We start from the raw sequence: 25750 nt of genomic DNA, 5'->3' as shown, positions 1-25750 counted from the left end.
GGTCAACCCAGTCTTAGAAAATCCCGATTTCTTTTTCATTCTGTCGAACCTTAAAAACGATTCAAAATTGAAATCACGCATATTTTAGCTTTACTTTGGCATAGACTGGGACTGTGACTTGAAAGGACCATGCGTTACATCGCTAGCATACGAATATGACGAAAGTAAACTTTTGCTGGAAGCAATTTTCTTTTTTTTTAATTCTTTATATTTATTTCGTGTTAATTTCATATTTTATCTCCAAATTTTTCAAAGTTCATCACTTATTATATTTTTTCTTATTTGGGACTCGTAATTAATGCTAATTCTTTGCACAAAGGTTGTCTTAACTAAGTGTATGTCATTATCCTGATCTGAAGTTGGTGATCAGTGTCAAGGTCGAATCTTTAAATCTTGCATTTTTCAAAAAAAAAAAAAGACCTTGTAAGGGTTAACAGTTTTAGATTTAACTCTCTCTCTGACAACTGAAGGTAATGGTATCATTTTTAATAATCTTCATTCTAGCTTAGTACCACATTAATTTTACAAAACATAACCTCCATTACCATCAGCTTACAAAATTATACTATTGAAAAATGTGTGGGCGTTGTTGGGAAGGGAATGGGTTAAAGTTATAGGGATTTCAACGGATATGAAAAAATACATGCTCAAAAATGTAACATGTATAAAAAGTTTTATTTTCAAATATATATTTTTTTCATTTTATGAATAAATTTTCATGAAAAATTTAACTTGAAAAATAAATATTTTTTTGTGAAAATTAGATAATAAAAAAATTTAAGAACATCACTTGTTCATGAATTTAAACTCGTTCAGATTAAAATTACCTTATCAATGATTAAATCATATCTCAAAAAGACAAAACAAAAGAAAAAAAACATTCAATCATTTATTAGAAAGGATTTCTTCTTCATAAATGTGTAGTATATACCCTGCATAAATTTGTACGTGTAAGGTAATCAGGAAAAAAAAAACCTAAGAAAAAAATACATCAAGGTAAAATTTGAAATGTCCTCAAGGACATTATCTCAACCCGCTATTGATTCCAACTTACAAAACTTAAGTACAGACATGATTATTTCATTTAATATCTACATCTGTAGTCCGAGCTCTAGCTAATTGACTTAATTGATGAGACAATGTCACAGTAAAACCATGTTCAGTGACTGAGTTTGATGTCCATAAATCAACAATACTTGTAGATTTTCAGATTAACAAACTCATAAAGAGGTGAAGAGCCTGTAGATGTTATCTGTTTACATTATCAGCCAGGCCATTTTCACCAATGACTTCTCTACATGCAAAATGCTATTATTCTTACTACATGTACCCGTTTATCTGTTCTTCTTCACAGGAAAGTTTTGATTCCAAAATGATTTTTCTCTAATTTTATTTTTAGCGATTTTTGAAATGAGGAATTTTATATTAATACTCTATAAATCTGTTGGTTAATTTTTGTTTTGTATTTGAGACGATAACACAAAATCTAACATAATATAGCCTCCCTTAGAAAATTCAAGAAGAAAGGTACTGGTAGATGATAAAAAGATAAAGACCACTTTTTACAATGATTGAAATTCCAATTTACAAAAGAATAATGCCAAAAATATGTACAAAATATAGTGTACAACATACATGTAAAAAAATGATGAGTATTAAAGCATTGACAAGTAAAAGAACATGTAATAACACACATTTAGTGTAAACATGTTGCTTTCCGTTAATCATTGGGTTCAGTCCTTATATATACACTATCTAGTGGAAATGACTAATTTGTGTAGCAGGTATACAGAATAAAATGCCAATTTGCCACTTTCATTCAAAACAAAAACAAAACATAATCATTAAGATTTTGTTTTAGAATCTGAAGATTAAGAAAAATCTGAAGTGCTTTTTACAATGTATTCATGAAAAAATTGCACCAAAAGTTTTAAAAATTTTCCCCTTATTTACAACTTCAATACACTTTATAATTGTAATTAAAAAAATAGGAAAATATGATGATTCACACATTTTAAATATTCACGAAAGGATATGACATCTTATAACACGAAAAGAGGTTTTCATTAGAATTTATATAAAAAGGGACAAAATTTCTCTCCTCTCACAATGACAATTAATTGTTCATTTTTTGTATAAAGAGCAACTTGTAAAAATCTTCACATTGTGAGTGTCTACAGCTGTTGTTTGTTCAATGATAACCATAAACAAAATCAGCTAATGAAAGAATGATTATTTTGATTGTTCCACAGACATTCAACTTCCTTCCGACACAATGATCTGGTACCCATTATCTGTCTCCACCAACATCCCTTCGGGTACCTCAAGGATCAGTTCCTCCTGGTCACTGCAGGAGAAGGACAGGACCTCGGAGCCAATGTTGATGGTGTGGACCTGTACAGACTGAGGTCCCCCTGGGTCTTCTGACCTCCTTCCAGAGGTCTCCAGGGCCACCGTCTCCTCAGCCACAACCTCTAAACCTGTGCTCTCATTCTCCACCATCACACTGCTTCCCACTCCGCCTGAATGTTCAGTGAGGACTGGCTCACAAAACATGGCATGTCTCAGTAATTGTTGTCCATTGGTGAACTCTTTGTTGCATTTCTCACATCTAAAGCCAATCAGGGACTCATTAAAATGTTTGAGTCTTTCGTGGCGTTGCAGGCTCATTTTGTGCTTGAATCGGCCAGGACAGAAGGAGCATTTGAATGGTCGAATCGGATCCCTGTAGTCTTTGTGCTCTCGCATGTGAAGAAACCTCTGATGATACGTGGAAAATGTCTTTCCACAAACCACGCATTTATAGGGCTTGTGTTCTGGATGGTTTGTGCGGAAGTGAAGTTTCAGGGAGCCAAGGTAGGAGTACTTCTTCCCACAGTATTGACAACAATGGAGTCTGTCTCCTTTATGAATAGCTTGATGCTTCTGATACATCTCATAGCTGCTGAAGTTTCTGTTGCAGATTTGACAATATTTTTCTGACTTCTGAATTGATGTCAAGGCCTTTTTCTCCTTGTGAGCTTTTAAGTGGCCACTCAAGGCGTTCTGATTAGGGAGATTTCTCCCACAAATATGGCAAATCCAGTACTTTACATGGATTCTCTTATGAATGGCAAGTTCAATCTTATTATCAAATTGCTTGTTACACAAGGTACATTTCACTTTGCTCCTATGCACAGCCTCATGTTGCTTTAGAGTGTACATACAGTTAAAGGTTTTGCCACACTTCTCACATATGGAGATCTGATGTTCTCCTTTAAGGTGTTCTTTTAAATTTCTTCTAAGGTTAAAGTCTTTTTCACACACAAGGCATTTCCATGGTCCATATTTCCTATCATAGTGAACAATAAGATGTCCGAGATAAGACTCTCCAGGCACAGATAAGTTACAAATGATACAGTTCATTGGTTTTCTTGGAAATTTCTCTGAATGGATTTTTAAATGTGTTGCCATTTTTGAATAGCTTTCAAACCTCTTGGTACAGTGTTTGCAAGTGAACCTATTTCCATGTGTCCTGACATGCTTAGCCAGCTGCACATTGTCACTGAACTTTTCCTCACAAAGGACGCACACATGGCTTTTCTCATACAGCTTTGGACACTTAATGCCATGGACACTATGAAGATGATCCATGATGTCCATGCGTGACTTGAAATAAGTCATGCACTTTATGCATTCTGTGAACCTGTTGTTATGACCTGTAATGGAGTGGGCCTCTTCACAATGTTTAAACAAAGCTTTTCGGTCACTACATTTATATCCACAAACAAAGCACTGTTTTCTTGTATCTCCCTCATCTGTAGACTGATTGGATTCTTCATTTTCATCATCATTTTCCACATTCTCCTCTGATTTTTTGATGTTGAACAAAGACTTTATATCTTGTTCACTTCTGCCATCAACAAGTATCTCAACTCCATTCTCTGGTGCAATGACAATTTCTCTTGAACGCATAAAATTCAACACATCTGTACCTTGAAGGTTGTACTGCTTCTGAATATGATTTACCAAAGATCCAACAGATTTGAAACTTTTCCTGCAATTCAGGCATTCCCAGGTATTTTGTTTTGGGACACAACAGGAGAGCAGGTGTTTATGAAGAGCTTTTTGATCAATGAACTGTCTTGGGCAGTTTGGACAAGAAATGTGGCTAACAATACTAAATGGTACATTTTTCTGTGATTTTGCAGGTATAGAGAAGATGTAGTAAAATTCATTGTAAGAAAACTTCTGAAAACTCTCAGGATTACTCATGTTCATCAAAAGGATCGCCAATGAATCTTCTACATTCTCATAATCCATGACAACATCTTTACCATCTTCTTTTTCCATCTTCATTGCTTTCTTTTTCTCCTCCTCGTCCTCTGATCCTTCTTCTTCTCTGATGGTGCTGATCTCGGAAAATTTAACATCATTTAAGATGTCCTCAGTCATAACACTGAAGACCCTAACCACTCCATTGGACTTGTTGAACTTTACCACACAGGTTTTCATCTTGTCTTCCTTGGTGAATAAGAACTCAGAGATCTCATCTTGAGGAACTTGAGTGTGCTCCTTTGCTATGTGCTTGAAACCATCAATTCTGCTTCTAAATGTCACACAGCAGAGCACACAAACAAAGTTCATTTTGTCCTCATTTCCTAACTTGAATACATCCACATTCTGAGACCTACAGATCTTCTTGCAGACATTTTCTTTCTTCTCCTTGTGGTAATTGGTTATGTGTTGTTGACTGGACTGAAAATGAATGGCTGCTTTCATACAAAGTGTACAATAAAATAGATGTCCCCCTTCTTCTCTGATTTTTCTTCGTTTTGGAGTCCTCTCACTGGGCCCTTCAGCATCTTGATTGAACACCACAGCTTTGTTCTCATTTATGTAATTAACAGCTTCGATGTAGGAAATCTTGTGCTTCAAAAACATATGCCTCTGAGCCTCTTTCATCTTGTAGTACCTAAGATTACAGAGCATGCAGATAAACCTTTTGTTTTCTATGTCTTTCTTTGGTCGGTATGAGGTAGACTTGTTGCTGGCACTCTCATAGCTAGTTCCTATTATCTTTGCCCAGGTTTCTTCAGTGTATGATCCATCTCCTTTCAATATTTTCACTTCTACATCATCTAAATTAAATGAATCCTCTATTCTGGCCTCTGTATCTTCTTCCACCATATACGAACTAAGAAGTGACAATGGTACATGATTTTTATTGTCAGCAGCCTCTGGGGATATGCAATCCCAGTTTCTGGAATGGACTTTACGAAAACTTAAAACATGCTTTGCAATATTATCAGCATCAATCTTGGCTTTGTGAAATTTCTGCAAATGGATCATCAATTGCTTCTTTGCACAGAAGAGTTTTCTACAAATTAAACACACATATGGTTTGGATTCATCTTTGTCTTGAGCTTCCAGGAAGCTTGAATCACAGTCATCAATGAACTGAACAAAATCCTTTGCTTTTTCCCACACAATGTCATGTGTTAAATTAATGTGCCTAGAGGTGTCAAAACGATGATAAAATCTTTGCCCACATTTACTACACATCCATTTTCTGATAAAGTCTTTATTCCTTTCAATGAAAAACTCATGATCTTGGTCAGCAATAAAGTGTATATCTGTCAAATGACGTTGAATATCAGGTTTGCTATGAAACTGCTGGCTGCACTTCAAACATTTCCAAGGTTGTTGTTTTTCATTCTCTTCATTCCCTTCACTCTGGTTGGTGGCTTTTTCCTCAGCTTTGCTTGACCTGCTTTCAGGTAGTTCAGATATATGTACAACCAAAAGTTTGCCCTCATCATAAGAAACATCATGGGTAGTTCTACAATGTCTCGCACCATCGGACCGACGAAAGTAACTCTTATTACAAAGCTTGCAGAACCATTCTTTCTGGGGTTTATTCTCAGCAGTTTCAACATCAACAAACACTTCTTCCTCCACATCAGTCCTCCATTGAATATCCTTACCATTTTGACTTTGAATCAAAATGTCTTTCCCAGCTTCTCCTGCCTCTATGAGGGATAAGTTATGATACATCCTCATGTGATCAGTGACCTTGGACTTCTTGATGAAGGTCTTCTTACACCTCTGACAACCCCATATTGCTCCCTCCTTAGCATACACTGTAACATTATTCTCTGCTATGTTAGTCTCTTCTTCATCATTTGACTCTATTGTTATGACCTCATCTTGACTGTTTCCCTGAGTGAATGATGACTTTGCAGATTTGACCTGTTCTCCTCTGTTAAATGCTGTTTTATGACAAGTTTCAATGTGCCTATTCATCTCTGACTTGTTGCTATAGTTTTCCCCACTTAAAGAGCTTTGCCAATTTTTGCTACTTTTAGGTAAGTCTGATGTTTCTCTCTCTAACTCAGGCATATTTTTATCAAGCTTTTTCAAAAACTCATATCGATCATTCTCAGACAATTCATGACGAACTCGAAGATGTCTAAGAGCATCTTTCTTGTGACAAAATTGAGTACCACATTTTCTGCATCCCCACTGTCGGATTTTTGTAAAATTAGATCCAGTCTCACCTTGATATTCTTCATCATTATTTTGGGTAATGTTAGGAGGTTCAGAGGCATCGCTTTCATCTGTATAGTCCTGAATTTCATCTTCATTGTCTGATACTGGGACCTCCATATAAGCTCTTGACTTGCTGATCCTCATTGCATGAACACTAGACATGTGGTCCTCAATGGACTTTTGATCTTTAAATGAAACTTGACATACCTTACATTTCCAAGTTTTCTCTGCAGGTTTTCTCTTGATCATGGATCTCTTGTCAAGAGCGGGTGCATCATTATTTAATTTGCCTGCTTGAGGAGATGGGTAATCTATGAAATTGTGAACGTTTAACCGTGAGACATGATGGTCTGCTTTTAAGTGTCTGACAACAGATGACTTCAGTAAGTAGTCTTTCCAACATTTCTTACACTTGTAAAGACCTCCATTTTCCTCTGTATTGACAACATGACCCAGTTCCTCCCTAGTTACCTCAATAAGGTGACCTAAAGACTCTGCCAAGCTTATATTGTGGTCTTTCTTTAAATGTATTTTAGCACTGTTTTTGTGCACATAAATGTTCCCACAGTCTAAACATTTCCAATGCATCTGATCATCTTTTCTCACATTCCCCACAGTATCTTTCTCCTCATCAATTCTCTTTTTCTTTGTGCTGGGTAAATCATCAACATCAGGGATGAATTTCCTCTTCGCCACAATCTCTGCATCTTCTCCCTTCAGCCTGTGTGTTGTTCGAATATGATGTAGCAACACTCTTTTGCTTGCAAATGAAGCATTACAAACACAGCAATTCCATAATAAACCATCACTTTCCTCTATATCATTAGACTCACATGAGTCATCCATATTTGATCTATTGTCCTGGTCAATGTTTCTTTTACCGGGAGTGCCAACTTTATTGGTTTCTATAAAAGAAAAGATTTGTATAGAATACAAGCTGTATTTGAGATAAAAGTTTTAACAAGTATTTATATTTATGAACAATTTAATGATTAAACTAAAGTCATTTTACCTGCATTTGTGTTATATTTTAAAACTGCCATTCAAATATATCAATCACAAAAATATAATAATTCTTTCCTTAATTATTTTTCCTCACACTAAAGTACAAAAAGTACAAAATCTAGCAAAAAGTTCTTTTCAGCCAGGATATGTAATAAAGTAGAAAATTTCCTTTAGTAACAAGACTACCTGAGCAGTATTGGAAGAAGGAGCGTGCAATGGAGTCGTGACTATTGATGAAGGTCTTCCCTGTCCGAGAGCCTTGCCAAAGAAGAGAGCCCTCTTTCTGGTTAAAGCTCACCAAAAACCATTCCTGTTCAGCATCCTGTATATAATATCATGCAAAGTAGAATGCTGCATCAAACTAAGCCAAAATTACATTGTATCTAAACTTGTAATTAATTCATTCAATCAACAATGTAACCTACAAAATTCCTCAGAATTTCTTTTTTGTTTTTATGAGATCTATTTCACTAAGCTAACAGGTGCCTACTTTCATAAGAATGTGGTAACTGAGAGTTAGAATGCTTGCATTTTTATTTTAATGCAAATCCCATTTATCCAAGAAATAAAAAAGACTCGGTAATTAAGTATTAAAATGTGCAGGTCATTAAAATAAAAAATGTAAGCATGAAATCTAACTTTCCAATACGATATAGCTTTAATGTTTAAAGTCTTTGTTAATGGCATTTGAATATAGGTATTTAAACATGTTTTGAAGGTGCACTTGAGCAGAATATAACTTCGTACCAATCAAGTTTGTGCAGACCATGTTAATTCTAAAAAATTGTGAATATTATTGTAGGAGAAAAATTGAACGTAGATTTATACCTTCAGTGTTGATGAAAGGACATTTTGAGACAGAAGATTGGATGCCACGTCATGCGTTTTAGCTAATGCTGCTAAATCACTGATAGACTTCACAGATGCCTCCTGTCGTTTAAAGGCTTCAAGAATGGCTGTCCTGCACCTGCATTTCAATAATATCTTAAATAAAAATGCTAAATTTTATCTGCAATGCAAAATTCAAATGTTAAATTTGTTACCCATAAATAAAACACTCCTTCTGTTCATGACATTATATGCATGATTTATGGTAGATTAATGTATAGCACTAAAGAGCACATGACAGTTACAACACAAAACTGCTAAATTAATGCACAAAGCCCCATTTAGTGCCGAGTATATATAGGACTATAATAGTACCGGTAATCTTTGATATACAAGATTGTCAGAAATGGGTATACCTATTACAGAAGAATTCTTTATCAGCATTGTGGTAGGCACTGTCCCTGGAAAACAGAGCGGAGAGTGCATTGTTCCACACTATGTCTGTAGGCTGGGATCTAGAATGGCCAGCTGTCAGGGTGGCGCTGCAGTGAAGACATGTGGTCCTCACAATGGACATGGTCTCCAACTACTGTGATACACACATTCCTGGAGTAGTAAATAGAATATTCAATAAGGTATATATTGTTGACTTAAAGATATATTACTCAGTATATATATTTTCAAAAACAATTGTTTATCATATAAATGTGTGAAATCGAATTTTTGATTGCAATGGTATTCAAAATGAGTAGCAACCTAAGAAGAAGGTACAGTTTCTTTAAATATTTGCCCTAAAATTCAAAAGTGTTTAAATACCATGAAAGTATGCATGTACCATCTTCTTGAACACGTTTGTATATAAAATACCAAGTTATAAACTTTATTCCTGTTTTCAAAAAATAATAATTATGACTCTAACATTTTGTCATATATTTCTAAGATGTAGTCAAATAAGATGGAAAATTGCACATTTTCTCATAGTTTTTTGAAGAGGAAAATGTGTCCGCAGCAATGCCCACAACAAAATCAATATATTTTAAGTAATATCACTTAAAGTCACAATGTGAATTTCATCGCGAGCAACGGAAAAACTACTGAAAAGTAAGCATCCTCTGCTCAGTTTTTAGAAAATTACGGGAAAAGTCACTGTTCATAACGTCACAATTACCCTTGTGAAAGTTTAGTCAGGCTACTATTTATAGATTCTTAACTTTTAGGTATTCTTTTGTAAATAAATGTAACATTAAATTTTCTTGTGAGGATTTTAAAAAATCACTTCATAACAGGCCAAAATATGACTGAAAGTGTACCTATAGTTCTTTACAGGAAAGTTTATCTGATTTTATTTTAAAGATAACTGCAATTAAGTAATAGATATGGTCAACTATGTTTGATATTGCTGTTCAATATGTTATATTTGTTAGATTCAGGGAACCTATGCTTTCGAATCCTGTCTGCTCCATCATATGCTCCCACATGCAAGAAATACGTAAACTTTAATCAGTTAAATTTGTACTTAATATTTCAAGCCTGACAAGGTATATGAAGGACAAAAACAATTGCCATGAAGTTGATTCATCGCATTATATATGCGATTATCATGATCATGCTGATGATAAAGAACTGGACATGTTTTGTAAACATAGGGCCTAAAGAAAAAATATGTGTGTTTAGGGTAACACTGATGAAAAAATTAGGTTAGGTAGGTACAGATTTTTTTTATTTTATCATATTTTTTTTGCATGAATCCTAAGAGTGTTTGTTTGTTTCATATTTAAAAACGTATTTTTTATTGGAAATAAGATAAAATTCACAATCAGATAAAATCAGACATCTAAAAATGGTAGGGTCGGGCCATTTTTGTAGGTTAGGTTGGGTTACCCGAAACACAAATTTTTTTTTTTTAGGCCTAGCATGGTCCAGACACCATTATACTAAATACAGCGATAATAAAATTGAAATATCTATGCATACAGATATTTTGATCAAGCAGTTTAAGCGTTACACATGCAGTTGCAGTTCGTACCTTGCCTGGGTAATCAGGTCTGCAGTAATGGGGTTATCATCATGCAAACACCCGACCCAGAATATATTTCATTCTTACTATAAACAAACAATAAACGGCTATGCCTATGTCACCTTTTAATTTAAAGCTTACTGCTTTTCATAAGACACATACATACCTACTTTTGCTTTTCTTTCGATGAAAGAAATCCACATGTATTTTTTACAAATGCGTTCGCATCTTGCACAGGCAGTGTCCTTGCGCAAGCGTGTGACGCGTCTGACTCTTCAATTTGGAAGGAAGAAAATGTCGTTTGGAGGAAGAGGGAAAGAAGAAATCTGTCAAGTGTCGAAGTGAAGAAAATCAAGAACAAGAATCAATTGCTATACTCACGATAAATGTAGGAATGTAGTTATGCTTTAATCATTGCATTATTTTTTTTCATTTTTTCCAAACCTTGTCTGATTTTCGTTAGAACCCTTCAGGACCATGACTATTGCACTTTTTGCCAAAACTGGCAAAAGTTCTTGCTAAAGGAACATTTCTAGGAGAGGGTTTATCTACAGCTTGGACCAGGAGTTGAATGGGTCATAATATTCTGTTAGGGATCAACTACTCCTCATGGGTTGAATTAGCAGTGCCAAAAGAAATATGAAAAACTGTCATTGCAATACCATAAACAGGTTGGGACCAATCGCCCAAAAGAGATATAAATGTAATAGCCCGTTTGGATAAAATAGCCCAAATGAGATAAAAATTTGAAGTGCAAAAAATAGAAATTTTTAATTTTTTGCTAAAAATATAGCAAATCTGCATAAGAATAGATGAAATGTAACAAATTTTGGTAAGCAACTTTTTCTGTAACCATACCAGTACGAAGATTTATCCCTCAGAATGTCCAAAACTTTTTCGGGGATCAATCGTACAAACTTTAGGCTTATAGGAAAACTTGCCAACAAAAAGTTGTTGCATTTGAAATACATTACTGCGGATTTATAAAAAATTGCTAAATAAATTTTTAAAAATTTTCTTGCACTTAGATTTATATTCTATTTGGGCTATATTATAACCCAAACTGGCTATTACATGTATATCCCTTTTGGGCGATCGGTCACAACCTAATGAACATGTACATTACATGCAACAATTTGGTAATTTCTTTAAGCTAACAATTTTTGAAATCTTTAATGTGATGGCCAGACAAGTTTGATTGCCAGCACCGGGTAGTTTAACTGGTAGAGCACCTGGCTACAAAGAACTATATATGATATTAGTCAAATTTGGCCCCTAAAATTCGCTATTTTTAAAATGATTCAGGTACATTAATTTGTTGTGTTGTTTTATAAAAGAGATGACATGAAATATGTGTTTCACCTATTTATTTGATTTATATGCACTCACTGGCTGTATATGACGTCAGAAGTGACGCTATTTTTATAATTCAATCAAAATCAATCAAAAATTTACATTTTTCTTATCTTTTTTCGAATTGGAAATATAGAGCGACTCTTTGAACAAAAACGAACTTTTTGTCACTTATAAGTATTGGGGAGATACATCTTTGGTGAAAATATTTTGTTTGTTCAAGCAGTCGCTCAATGTTTCCTTAAAGCCGTTTTATGCTAAAAATGAGAAAATGGCGGGAAAAGGTAAACTTTATAATGTCATATTTTTAAATTGTGGGCTTTAAAATCAAAATAAAAATTATGAAAAAACTCCAAATGTATATTTGTACAAATAAAACAAAGAATTACAGTAAAATGACAATGTTCATTTTAGGGGGCCATTTTAGGCTCAAACCATATATAGTCCTTAGGGGGCCAGGTTGGAATCCAGGTGTGTTGTGTCATAATTTTTTCCATCCCGTTATATCTTTGGTGCCTTGACCAACCCCTGGAACTGAAAAATTAACTTCTACCAAGGGAAAGAACCTGGGATATCAATCTTTGAGGGTCATATTAACTAAGGAGGGAAAATGTGATGGTCACAGTGGTTTGATCACTGGTGCCACTACAGGGCCAGGGAGCTCATTTCAGTGGTAGCTAGAGCACTTGCAAATTTTACTAGAGATTAAGTAGAGGCCAGTATTTCAATCCAGGTTTGGTCCTGCACTGCAAGTCCATTACAACAACATGTAATATTTTCATGTGGAGTTAATTTTTTCCCCCCAAATATATGTATAAATCTTGTATACTAGTATCTGAAAATACTGTAAAATAATATCCCATTTTGGAGATTATATTTTAAATGAACTATTAATTTGTTGGCAATTAATAGCTTCAAACTGTTCAATTTTGACATTGTAATTTGCAAGGTAACTTAAAGTTGTATAAATTGTAGAGAAGGGGGGGGGGGAACAATGGTGGAACCCAAAAGTACAATTCTGTTTATGCACATGTTAGTTGTCCCTTAAAAGATTGGGGGTGGGGGAGGGGGATCTGTGGTGCTGCAAAGATGTACAGTATTAATACTAAGGATGTAAATACAGCTTCTGTCACAAAAACAGGATTTAAGTACCGTAATTGCTTATTAATAAATCAAGAGGTGTCCAATTTTATACATTTATACATGAAAAGTAATATTGACATGGATAATTGATATTGGTTTAATGAATGCACCAACACCTGTTTAGAAAATAATGGTTTAAAATAAAATAATTTTTCTTTAAAAATAGTTATTTTATAAGAGTTATTCCTCTTTAAGCAGATATTCTTATAAAATGCAGACCCATTGAAAAAATGAGATTGTTATCATTTGGAATTGAATTTTAGTTCTTCATCATTTTTTTTTGTATCTGTCTATCTGTTGTGTCTACCATTTGTCACTCTTTTCATTCTCTTTTTCATTCGCTATTAAAATGTTCATTTTCAAAGTTTGTTTAAGGTTGTTTTCATCAAACTTCTAAAATATGTATGAATAAGCTTATCATAGTTTTCTGACCTTAATTAACTGTACCAATGATCCTGACCTCACTCTTCCTTATTTATACAATTAATTTATTTTCAAAGAAGGTGTCATTGTATTGGATTTCTTCATCAAACTCCTAACTAAGGGATGTGCCATATTGGGTTAAAGCAATATGAGCTATATTTTTCAGAATTTTATTTTGCTGTAAAAACCTGCTAGTATAATGAGTGTACATGTACCTTCAACTTTTATAATAAATAAGATTTGAAAAAAATCATTAATTTTCGTCAGAGGAAAGATTTTTCATCTAAGGGATATAGCAGATCAATTTTTAAAAAGAGGACAAAAATTCAATTTTGCTCCAACTAAGGCTTCTTAAAGGCCTTTTTCACAAATATATGGCTAACAGAAACTTAAAAACCATGATATTTTTTGTTATTTTAGTATAGACAAACATTTGCGTAAAAAAATTTTCAACTTGAAAATTGCAGCTCATATTACTTTAAAGCCATTTCATTGTGCGTTAATTTCTTTTCTGACCGTTGCTTTTTCTCATGTTGCATGTCCTTAGTCTCAAATAGAGAGTTCAAAATATTTTATCAAACTTCTTTCTTGATATTGTTTATAAACTTTCATCTGCCATTGCATATTACTATTAACACAGACATGGTTGTAATGTTTTAATGTAGCAAAACAAATGTTCCATTTATAATATTAAGACTGCTATGGTTTTTCGTGTCCTGTGGATTTTTCTAAACTTTGAAAATATGTAAATTTACAAATTCTACTTATATTTTAGTTAGTATAATTCTTCGCGATGCATCTATAGTTTTTATTTAAAATGCATAGTTATTTGTCCATTGTATCTTTCACAGCAGAGGCATGTATCAAAATTTTATGAGCCATGATTAAATCTGCTCACATGATTTGATCATATAGTTTATCAGTATACATATACCAAAACGCAGTTTATGAAGGTATAAGTTGAAGTAGTACTGATGACTACTTCTGCTGCTTGGTACTTCTGTTGTAAGAGAGTTGGTTTGTTAGTACACAATCCAATTGTTTAAGTATAAACCACAGTAGGTCATTCAGATCAGGATCAAAGTTCACATACACTTAGACTCGAAATCCAATGATGTGAATGCTCATGCAAATTAAGATAATAACAGTATGAAATTTGTTTTTGTTTTTCCCAAGTTTTATCTAGTACTGATCTACTCAACAGAGCAATTTTTGCTTGCAGGTCAATTATGTGAAAATTATTAACAAATTAAGACATGTGACAGAAATTGAATCTATACTTTTAGGGGTAATTTGATAGATATAATGAGAGTATTTTTATAAAATTTGAATTCCCATGTATTTGGTGAAAATTTTGGTTTATTAAAAACAAAAACAAAACCGACATTGTTGCAGTTTAAGCATCACGATCACAGGACTGTGAGTTGTAGCATGCATGCATGGCAATTACAGTCATAAACATGGACGGGTAGTCACCAAGTACAGGGGAAGAACTTAACGGGATCCAAACTGACATCTCTGTGATTTGACCGACCATAATAGGTCAATTACTCATTAAAATCCCTAGAAATACTCCCATGAACTCTGGGAGGAAAGTTAAAATATACAATTACTGTCATGAAGTTCTTCTTCCAGAACCAGGGATCCACTAAATGTGGATTGGGAGGGAGTAGGGCCTAGTGCAGGAATGACAGGGACAGATTGTCCATTGTGTAACAGGTTTTCTATATGAGCAGTGTATAGGGCTGTGTATGTAGTGCATTTAAATATCACAACAATGAAATGGAATAAGTTGAAAGTAAATTAAAAGCAATGCCAGCACTGTGGGGGTCCAAAGAGACCTGAACTGTGTGCTTAAAAGCCACATTTCTGTTTATCTTATCACATGCCGAATGTTGACAATTGAATTCCAATAATAATGCAGCACAAGCTCTACTTGCTTCCTACATTTATAACCATATTAAAACTGATATCATCTAATGCCCTTCGATTGATTTGCTTTGTGAAGGTGATTGTTGACCGATTATCTGCGAGTTTAGAGTCTTTTGTTAAATTTATTCCCAGTTAATTGAATCAAGTTGTGAGTATATTGGTCCCCTCCCTCCCCTGATGGTTGACCGAGTGCAGTTTACTGCTCGAAGGTTTTTCAAAGTCGTGCAGCCTTTGTCACTTTCAGGCACCCCCACATAGAAATAACTCCCATTTGGGTGTGGCCAGTACTGTTTCATGTAATCCCGGAATTGGTTATTGAGTCCTAAATCACACACTGGGGGAGAGTTAGAATTTTACGAGGAAAGGTAATAGTACCCATGCAACTCAGGAAGAGTAATATTACCACGGACATTCTTGAATAGATACGAGAGCTTTGAAACTCTTGTCGTAAAAAAAACTTGATGCCACCTTGAATGTCTTTGATGTTGTTAATGTGTTAACAAGCTCAACACAACCTCTAATCGTTTATTGAGGGTATTCCACCATCTCAATGTATTCAATTAGGTACCATCCAATGCACTGCAATTTTTAAAATGGGGTTTAAAAGATTTTTTATTGTTTGAGTTAAAGACTTCAGAGAGTATTGGAATTTGATACGGTAATTTTTTTAATTATTATTAATTAAATCAAGAGTAACTTGTACTTTTGTGTCTTAGAATCAAATCTATAAATGACAGAAAGATATACATTTGTTTTAGCCAGATTTGTTGTTTTTTTGTTCTGTCAGGTTCATGTATTAATTAAAGTCTCAGTTGGCATAAAAACCAGTCACTTGTGTGACAGTTCTACATGGAAATGAAGTACAACATATGGGCCTTAATTCGCACACGTCTTCTGTTGTTTCAATCTACGTGACAAGGTTTAAGAAAGAAGTGTGGGGATGAATAATTCTCGACACTCAAGAGTCTGGAAACTTCATGTGGCCAAGTGCTCTAGCTAGCTCAAGGTTGTTAGTACGTGTAGTACATTCAAGTACATGTACATTGCTAGTACTTGGCAGGTTTTTTTCATGTGTAGGCCTACTTTAGAAACAATGCATTGAATTTAAACAGAGATTTCACACATCTCCACAAAATGTGCATAATTGTTGTTGTACCATGGAGTTCCAACCCCCACCATTTTGTGGCCAGTTAAAAATAATTCATTATTAATTCATGGGATCAAATTGAATTGAATAACCTCATTAACTTGACACAGCAATCTAATTTGGTATTAACTTTTTTTACAAAATTTTCATGGCTTTAAAAGAGGTCATAAAAAAGTCAAAGGTAAAAATTTGTCTCATGAAATAATTTCTTATGCTAGATCAATTAATAAAAATTAAGCTTATGTTATCACAATTTCAACCATAGATTTATGAGTACTGTAATTGATATGACATTGCAGGTATAAAAAGCCAAAATTATAAAGAAGTTTTGAAAATTAAGCGTTGTTTAATACCTCTTAAACCTCTCAAGATGTCATAAAAATTGAGAGTTAGTTTCAAAGGAACGCCCACCTTTATTAAGTAAACTTGATAAAAACTACATGTGTTAAACATGTTGAATGAATGTAGATATGCTAACATTATCCTCAAGTTCTCCTTGGACGTAATAGACAACACTTAAGAATTTCGGAGCAATTAAGCAAATGTCTAAACACAACTGTTATTGTACTTCTCCATACAGTTTGTCATTAGGATCATAAATATGTGAAGTACATGCAACACTTTACAAACCAAGCAATTAAATGACTTATTAAGAATTCAAATTCATTATAATATTTGATTGGAGTCTTTCACCAGCACTGACCCTTCGAGGGAATGGATGAAAGGATTTCATTTCCGCATGGCAAATCTGCTCTATTTTCGGCAAGGATATTTACATATTTTGTATATTTGATTAGCTGTTCACTTAAGAAGTACCACTGAAATGAACATAAATTATTTAAAACTGAACAAGGGTCACCATTTTCTTGAGCCTCTTTCACAACCTAGATTTGTGAATTCATTATTAACCAACGTCTTCAGGACAATTTATGTAGAAAGTCTACTATCATAAACACCTTTATGGGCACATTTCCATTTTATGGCTTACCGTTTGTAGTTCTCAAGGTTAATGGTTTTATCTAAATGACATGCACAATGCCTTTTTAAAAAGCAAGCAAATGGTTTAAGAAAGAAAAAGGAGACTTTCATTTTAATTTGGATCATTAATGTCTGAATAAGTCATAGGAAGGCTTTGCCGAATTTTTAAAGGAGCTCGAGAATCTTCATTGTCTTTTCTGTTAGTTTAGTGCATGTCTCCCACACAGATAATTTGTTGACAAAATGGCTTGATGACATATTGCATAATATTGTGTTGAATTTTGTTCCAATCTGCATTTCAGAAATGTTTTGAACTCATTTCCCTCGTCATATTTTAAGCTAAATTTTAGTATTAGTGCATGCAGCACTCAAACCCATGCAGTGCACTTAATATTGAATAGTGTTCAAACAGATTACAATGATTGGCACAAATTATTAACTAGGTTTATGTTGTAATTTTATTATTTTATGAAGAGCTGCAAGTTCTTATATGTACACATTTTCTTTTTGATGGCTGGATTATGACTGATATTTGTGAAAAGATGCCTAAGTCGCGATTTATAGGTTTTATTAATTCAGCATATGGGGATTTAGACAAATTTGATGTGGCTTCTTGTTACGCAAGAGTAAAACGAAATTCTGGTGTTTTACATGTGTTTCTTTTGAACAGTAGAATACATCTACTATCAAACCACATTTCTCATAAAAAATTTCCTGTATTTAAAGGTATAAAATTACTTCATTCCCCCTCCCTCCTGGTTAATATTGTTAATCGTCTCTTCAAGAATATTTGAATAGAGGTGTCACCTTTCCCCCAGGTTTAGTATTACATGTACATATATTGTACCCACAGTTCTTAATGACGTATTGAAGCCTTTTGTTTTATAGACTGATTGTCTGTAGAACATGTCGCCATGTTCCGCAACCCACGTTGCAATGACGAGCACTTTGGATCTCCGCGGACTCTTAAGATGGATTTCTGTTCAATCACAGTTCTATTTCTGTCGCATCCTATATTGTTGAAAACATTTTTTGAGATTTTTTACGACGCTGTAACATGTGGCAGTGAAAGGATTCTTGAAAAACAACTGTAATTTATGAATCGGGAATTGAAGTTCCTATAAATGGTACATAAAAAATTGGTTCCGTGAAATTAATGCTCATCAAATATACCTTTTACATATTTAGAAGAATCATTAACAAAAGTGATAAAAGTCCAAAAATAAAACAAGTCTCAAATTTTTACATATAAAAGAACAAGGCAGTTCACTGTCTAGTCAAGTTGCACTATAGATATATTTTATGATATTGTTTATAAGGACATGGAAACACTAATTACAATAAGAGTTGACCTTTATACAATGTTATGCCTCTCAATTACATTGCTAATTGCAGAGGAGGTGCAGTGTTTGGTAGTAGGTGTATCAGTCTCTCATTAAGAGGTGAATCGAGGTAACAAGAGGTGAATTGAGGTGCCTTGTGTTCAGGAACATCCCCTTAATGGTGTCAGAGGTGACTTCAGATAATGATGCTTCCTTTTCTGTTACCAGTCGCACTGCCAAAAATACATCTTTGGTGTAGATTTATTAGGTGCAGGGTAATGGATCAATTCACAATGAAAGATGTTTTTTGGAAGAGAGATGAAGCAAAGGCTGTCATTATAATGTATTGACAAAGGTTTTAACCCTTGATATTACATTAGCAAGGCATCATCACAATGCGAGTTTTCTGAATACTTGTGGAACGCTGACATTCATGGCAAGAATATTAAAATTTCAATTTGTATAATGAATTTGCATCGGTATGTTGTAAGTTAATTCAGGTATTTTGTCTGCCTCATCTCATTGACCTGCGTGTATGGATGAATTGTTTTCAAGCTTCAATCCACTCTCTGCAAAATAAAAAAAAAGAAGAGTAATTTTTGAGCAAGTAGGCGATAGACCTGCTCTCTGCAAATGAAAAAAGAAGAGAATTCTTTGAAATAAAGAAGGAGAAATATAACTTCTGTAACTGCCTGCTGGGTACTTTGAGAATGATTTATTGAAAAATGATTGATAAAGATTTCTGGTCCATGTTTACTAATGAATCCTTGAAGTGTTGGGAGGATGCTTGCAGAGATTGTTTCTGATGTGTATTGGCTGTCTTGACTGGTGGTCAATGTTAGTCGTGACAGAGAGCAGTATTTGAGGTATCCCAGGCACTAAGCATCACACTCCACTCAGTTTGTTTAAAAATATTTGACAGCAAGATTTAAGATTAATCTTTCTCCTGTTCCCTGTCTATTTTCAAGCATAACAAGAAAACATCTTATAGGTATGGCTGTGTAATGACAGACGCATAACAGGTGTTTTAAGTGAACTTGGACATTTACTTATTCTCACACACCAAACCTCTCTACCTCTCTCTCTCTCTCTCTCTCTCTCTCTCTCATCATAAGCCATAAGCAGGAAATGGCATACAAAAAAAAAAGACAAACATTCAATGTCAATTTATTTGCTGATATTTTATTGTGTATTGTAGGTGAACTCATTAGCGATGAAAGAAATAAATGGCTTGCTGACAAGGGAAATCATGGACAGCTGTTTTATAAGTACTCTGTGTGACTCTGCCTACAAATTCATCACCATTCATCATTTGACCCCAATTTCATCACCTTTTTAATGGAAATGACCTCAGCATTATTGTTCTGAAGGGAAAAGAATGACTGCCTTAATGTTGGTGGAGATCATGGAGACTGGGTCATGTTGTACTCCGCGACCATAGGTATGTAGATATATCCCTCATAGCACACACAACAGAAAGAAGTTCTCCCTTTCTAGACATAAATCATTGGCCACTGAATTAAAGTCATGCTTCTTATCAGTATGAATTTCTTGTGAGATGATCCAGTAATGAAAAATTCAAATTGGTGTGTTTAAAATTCACACCAGCAAATATGGATGTGACATGATATATTGCTGTGGTTTCTTTTTAATTAGACAAGTGGGAAGTGAAAAGTTTAAGATGAAGATGCATGATTAATTATGATACTGCAATCAGGCGAGTACTTTATCAGTATTCATATAACACAATTTAATGGCCAAGGGAAAGAAAATATATTCTCATCTTAATGATGCAGGAATTTCATTCCACGAACACACAGAGAGATAAAAATCTCTCGGGGTATAACAATACGTCAGGTGTCTTAAATTTCATCAATTTACATTCAGTTAATAATTTTTTGTGCAGCTATTGAGTCTTGATAGATTACTTGGGGAGAAAGGTATAGAAAAGCCCCACAATAGGGATGACTCTTAAATCGACCTGGCATAGGGGAACAATAGCATTGCCATGTTTTTTCGTTTCGTTGCGGGTATCATCTTTACTGAAAGAGATAGAATCAAAATCCAACCATTATGCAGAATAGACCAATTCGCTTTCTTATTGAGCTCCCATAATGAAAGCCAAATTTGGTCAATTATTTCCTTTCCTCCTGTTTAATTGTTAAATTTTGGCGTTTGAGTAAATGGGCCCTTGTGTTAGATTGAGAAGTGAACATTTTTGGTTTGACATGTGTTGTCAAATCTTTTTATCAGGTACTCATTATAATACAGTTTTATTTCATTTCTCTTGTTAAGATGAAGGGAAACTCAAGTATTTAAATACACTAACCAAATTAGTCATCCCCCATCTACAAGAGCTTTGACTCCCGCATTGAACAATACTTTCAAGTAGGGGCCTTAATTTCAGTTTACCATATTTTCAAATACAATTATAGATAATGACATGGTTCCCTGGTTAAAAATCTTAATTTAATTACTCTGAAACTGTGAAATTTAGAATAACATGAGACCACACATGTCAAACACCTTACGCAGTTACACTTCAATCTCCTCTGCCGCTAATTTAGGTCATTTTCGTGAAACAGAGAGACAAACGTGATGACAGAGCTAGTGCAGCAATTAATGTACTATATAACCCCTATTGCTTCTCTCCCACCCAGGATATGTTTATATATAAACTTGACACATAGATACTAACCTTAACATTTATAATAAACAGTTATCAACAAAGGTTGCTAAAGTTTGGTTTTTTGTTTTCTTTTTTAAGGGAGGGGGTGTCAAATACTGACTAACGTGTCTTAAAAATACCAGTAATATATTAGACCAGTACATTATGAATATTATTTATGGCGTTAAAAAGTTTTCATCAAGTGAATTAGATAAAAGTGTTCTTCCATCTAGCTCTGGCAGTCACTAAATGCCTTAATGTCCTAGCAGTTAGTAATTAAGTCTCGGTTGTGGCAGATTCCTTGTGATCATTTCTTGGATGATGTGGCCATCTCTGAGTGTCATTTGTACAACACATCTCATGATTACTGTAGATACTATCTTTTAACTTAAATTGCTTTAATGTCAGTAAAAAAGAACTTCTGAGGTTGTGCTTTCAATTGTCAATGTCACTAAGTTGTCATTTACTTTACACATTTTTTTTTCTTTTCATTTTCAGTAGTAATCTGTAGTTTTTGATGTTTTTAAGTAGTTTGGTGAAACTATCATATACAATTACTCATGAGGGTTTAACGTTCAGTAGCAAGAAAAAAAATTTTGTGCAACTTCAATTTCAGTAAGAGTTGCCTCCCTTAGACCACACACAGCCGACCCCAGCTTCTTTAGATTTAAAGCAGACAGTGCTCAAGTGGATAAAAGTTGTTGGAGAGTGTAAGGCTACTTTTATCAGTAAATCTTAATTCCACTTGACTTATTTAGAACCACTCGGTCATAAGTTACTTTCTAACAATGTGTTGCATCTTAATTGTGACATACTCTTGCTGCCTCTAGAAGGCCTCCTTAATTGGAAGACTTCTAATCTACTTGTCACATGTTAGTAGCTCACAAGAGATAGAAAGATTGTGAAAAGAGAGAGAGAGTGTATAATTTTACACACCCAGAAGAAAAAATCCTTACTTTGTGAAATGTTATATTGTGATTACATCAATTTTTGGTTTTCTTGATATAGTTTTTGTATAATAAAAAGAATCCTCGGATGTACTGGCAGATCTCAAGGTTATCTAAAACAATGTTAACCCACTTCCTAGCCTATCAACATAAAAGTATTTTCCTTCTTCTGCTCAAATTGTTATTGTGTGCAAAAAGCGCTGTTACGTAACATGCACTTTCACGCAATGAAAACAAACATCAGTGTAGGAAAGATACAGTGTAATAAATTGCAAGCTTCTTGATCCATGAGGAATCTTGCTATTGTGTGCGAGATCCAATTCTCCTTCCTGTGAGCAGGGTTGAGACAGCCTGCTGTGAAGGTGTACGAAATATGGAATCTGAGAAACTGAATATAATGTCAACAAATTAATTGTCAAGTAAAACAAGATAACAGGGTGTCCCCCATTGTGTAAGCTGATTGATGGGCCGCTAGCAATTCTTTTCATTCGGCACCCATTGTGGGAAATGCAAATGATGACCCTATAAGCATTCCAAATAGCTGTACACAAGAGGGAGGGGTGGGGGTTGACTGATGGTAGAATTTATAGACATGAAATGTGAATGTCAGCTGAAGAATTTAAGATTTAATCCGAGGGGTAACATTTTAATTGAAGTGATTTTTCTCTCACTGAACGAATTTTTCAAGTACATGTAGGGCAAATGAATCTAAAAATTGAAGGCGACAGAAAACACCGGTTTCTGCGGTCGAGGGAGATTTTTCTTGTGAATGAACTTTGTTTTTTTCTCAAGGCTGATTTATACATCATCAAACTCGGGCTGATGTATAAGTGTAGAAATTATCACCAAAGGTCTCGCAGTGTTTTACTGCCGACATTTAAATTTCCCGTAGACTTGGCAGGGTGTGGGATACAACACTGTAATAGGGTGAGATAAGTTATGTGGAGGATACATTTTTTCTCTCCACACATTGCGGTTTTAAACCTCATAAAAGGACCATTTGAAAATGATAAAATCTTCCAAGTAAAAGTGTCTATAGCCTTAATAGTGTGTCATAAAATATCTATCTTTAAGTTTAAATTAAACAAAATTAAAGACTTTTTCCCCTCCTGTATTTAAAGAACTATGAGATTTGTACTTAATTATTACATTTTTTTTACCAAATGCGATTCTCTGGTTTCCTTCATGCATTACTCACCATCCGATGTACATTATCATTAGAAAGCTATTTGTATATCATTCGTATTTCAAGTAGACACATTTATCCTATCAGAAATTGAGTGAATATACTGGTGAATTCCGTGTTGCAGAGTGATTTGAGCCAATTTTGAGGTTCCTGGGAATAATCCCCAATTATCTGCACATAAAGGACCATAATCTCCTCTAAGCCTCTCTGTCATTTAGAGGAAATCTTTTATTTGTAATGTATACTGTTTATAAATTATTTCAGGCTATGGAATTGTGTATTATCAGTCTCCTTTTGGCATTGTTGTACACTAAAGAGGATATGTATCCGTTGTATTGAATTATTTTATACGTGGGCTTGTTAATCTGTCAGATGTGCATCAGGTTACAAAAAATAGAAAGAAAGCTTTTCCACTAAAAGGAAAGATTATTCTTGTTATATAGCTTTTTAGCTGTGAATACCGCAGAGATTTTTGAATTGAGGAATGGTTGTTACACAGGGATGCAGCAACTTAGTTATGTTGTTGTCTCTCCACGTCCTCAATGTTTACTGAGCTACAACAAAACCCAAACATCTTCACTTCAAGGCCTGTGATGTATGCCGTGTATCAGGGTCACACTGGAAGATATCATCACACAAATTTATCTGTTTCCTCGATATCTATCCTCCAAAAATACCGGGTTAATTTTTTATTTTTATTTTATATACCGGTACACAGGTTCTATAAAGATCGGATTATCTCCAAGTGTATTTGTTCTTCGTCCCCACATCTCTAGTTTTTTATATTCAGTAACATAAAGAGGTATTTCGTAATCTGCCTCGTATCAAATGCTGTATTTAGTATCAGCCATGATTACGAAATGGACATCTGACTAATTTTCATCCCATGTAAAAGAATATTTATGGCCATTTTCTCCTTCTAGAATTTCACCATTTTAGACACCAATTGTAATCTATTCAGTCCAACTATGTTTATAGTCATTTTTTGAGAGCGTTATACTTTGTACCAAATTGACCAGGTAGGATATTTGAGAAATGCTATTAAGGAAATTCATTTTGTTTAAATTATAGTTTTTAAAAATCAATTAGCATTCTCTCACAGAAAGTAAAATCTCTAAAGATACGAGGAAGCATTCTGTAAGGTTCGTTCGAGAGCTGCCATGTATTTGATGATTTTTTTTAATTAAATGTCCTTCCTAAAAAATTACAGGCATATATGGCTTCATGTGTACTTTTATTAGTATTCTTTCACAACACTAATATCAATTTTGGACAAATTATGGAAGTTAAATACCGTCTGTATTGAAAATTTAGTGTCTTTAAACTCTCCTGAACTTTTTATGAGCATTGCTAATGTCATTTTCCTTCTATTTTCTTGCTCACTTCTCAATGGCAGCGAAGGAAATTGTTAATTTGACTGCAGTTAATTCTGACAGGCAGTAATCGGAAAATGGGTTGACATCATTTTTGTTGTCATCAAATATAGCACAGTTTGGATGGAAAAAAAGAATTTCATTACAGAGATTATATGACATTAGATAATAGTAAGAACGATTAACTTTTCATCAACAGGTCATGCAATCAAAATATGGATCTTGTTAAGAGGGAGGGAGTCTATCTTCCTAGCCTAATGGAAGCAATTGCTATTTTATTGAACCCAAATATTGATAGATGGGGAAAATTAAGAAAGCCTGTTGATTTGCTTAGCTGGTGCTTGAAGTTCATTGAGAACTGCATCTCCCCTGCTGAGAATGTCAGAAAGATATTTTAATTTCTGTCAATTTTCTGAATGACTTCCCTCCTACTGCTACATTAGTGTACAATTAATACAAAAGAAAGTTTTTCTTAATCTTCACATTTCTCACAATGCATTATACCTATGTAAATTGTGGAAATCAAGGTTAAATTTGGTTCTCAGTGTGAACGATTTAAATAATTTTTTTTTTTTTAGATTTTTTTTGTAAGAGAAAACTTTTTCCCCAGAGGTGTAAAAGCTGTCATAAAGTGAGTTGATTTATGATAACAGTATTTGTTTTGCTAGTTGTTTTTTCTGGTTTCGGTGGAATTTTTTCATTTACTACGGGAGGGAGCTAGAACCCAAATTATGTGCACACTTCCAACTGGTCTATGTAGTCCAACTTGCTGACTATGTCAACAGTCTGGCCAACCAAAATGGTCTTAACAAACATGAAGAGTCAACAAAAATAAAAATCACACAGAGTTTCTTCATCTAGAAAACTGATAAATAAGGCTTTAATCAGGCCATTATC

At 34.2% G+C, this 25750-nt stretch overlaps 1 protein-coding gene and 1 long non-coding RNA gene across 4 annotated transcripts in view; one reads left to right on the top strand and one right to left on the bottom strand.

Annotated features, from left to right (window-relative positions):
* Window positions 1-878: 878 nt before the first annotated feature.
* LOC105336841 (zinc finger protein Xfin) lies at window positions 879-10674 on the bottom strand. 2 transcript variants are annotated; one of them, XM_034469354.2, is made up of 5 exons: window positions 10552-10674; window positions 8781-8970; window positions 8365-8503; window positions 7723-7858; window positions 879-7436 (listed from the first exon to the last, which is right to left on the bottom strand). In XM_034469354.2, the coding sequence occupies exons 2-5, from the start codon at window positions 8939-8941 to the stop codon at window positions 2257-2259; spliced, it is 5616 nt and encodes a 1871-aa protein (XP_034325245.2). In that variant the 5' UTR covers window positions 8942-8970; window positions 10552-10674; the 3' UTR covers window positions 879-2256. The 2 variants fall into 2 exon arrangements, with proteins under 2 accessions (XP_034325245.2, XP_011439618.3); XM_011441316.4 differs by having other exon boundaries at window positions 10548-10670.
* The window catches only part of LOC105336842 (uncharacterized), a 57957-nt gene continuing 42864 nt past the window's right edge, over window positions 10658-25750 (top strand). For both annotated transcript variants that reach the window (XR_010715224.1, XR_901527.4), the window contains exons 1-2: window positions 10658-10769; window positions 19878-20120. This is a non-coding gene — a long non-coding RNA (uncharacterized lncRNA). The remainder of the gene's footprint in view (window positions 10770-19877; window positions 20121-25750) is intronic.

Source organism: Magallana gigas, chromosome 6 (genome assembly GCF_963853765.1).
Source record: "Magallana gigas chromosome 6, xbMagGiga1.1, whole genome shotgun sequence".
Lineage (NCBI taxonomy): Eukaryota > Metazoa > Mollusca > Bivalvia > Ostreida > Ostreidae > Magallana > Magallana gigas.
The sequence above is the reverse complement of the archived record's forward strand: the minus strand, read 5'-3'. Positions and strand labels throughout refer to the sequence as shown.

Excerpts from the sequence above, each read along its gene's own strand:
- LOC105336841 (XM_034469354.2), bottom strand. The coding sequence starts at position 8,941 with ATGTCCATTGTGAGGACCACATGTCTTCACTGCAGCGCCACCCTGACA. Across the intron at positions 8,504-8,780 it reads AAAGAATTCTTCTGTAATAG|GTGCAGGACAGCCATTCTTG; the intron begins GTATACCCATTT and ends ATTGAAATGCAG. Across the intron at positions 7,859-8,364 it reads TCCTTTCATCAACACTGAAG|GATGCTGAACAGGAATGGTT; the intron begins GTATAAATCTAC and ends TATTATATACAG.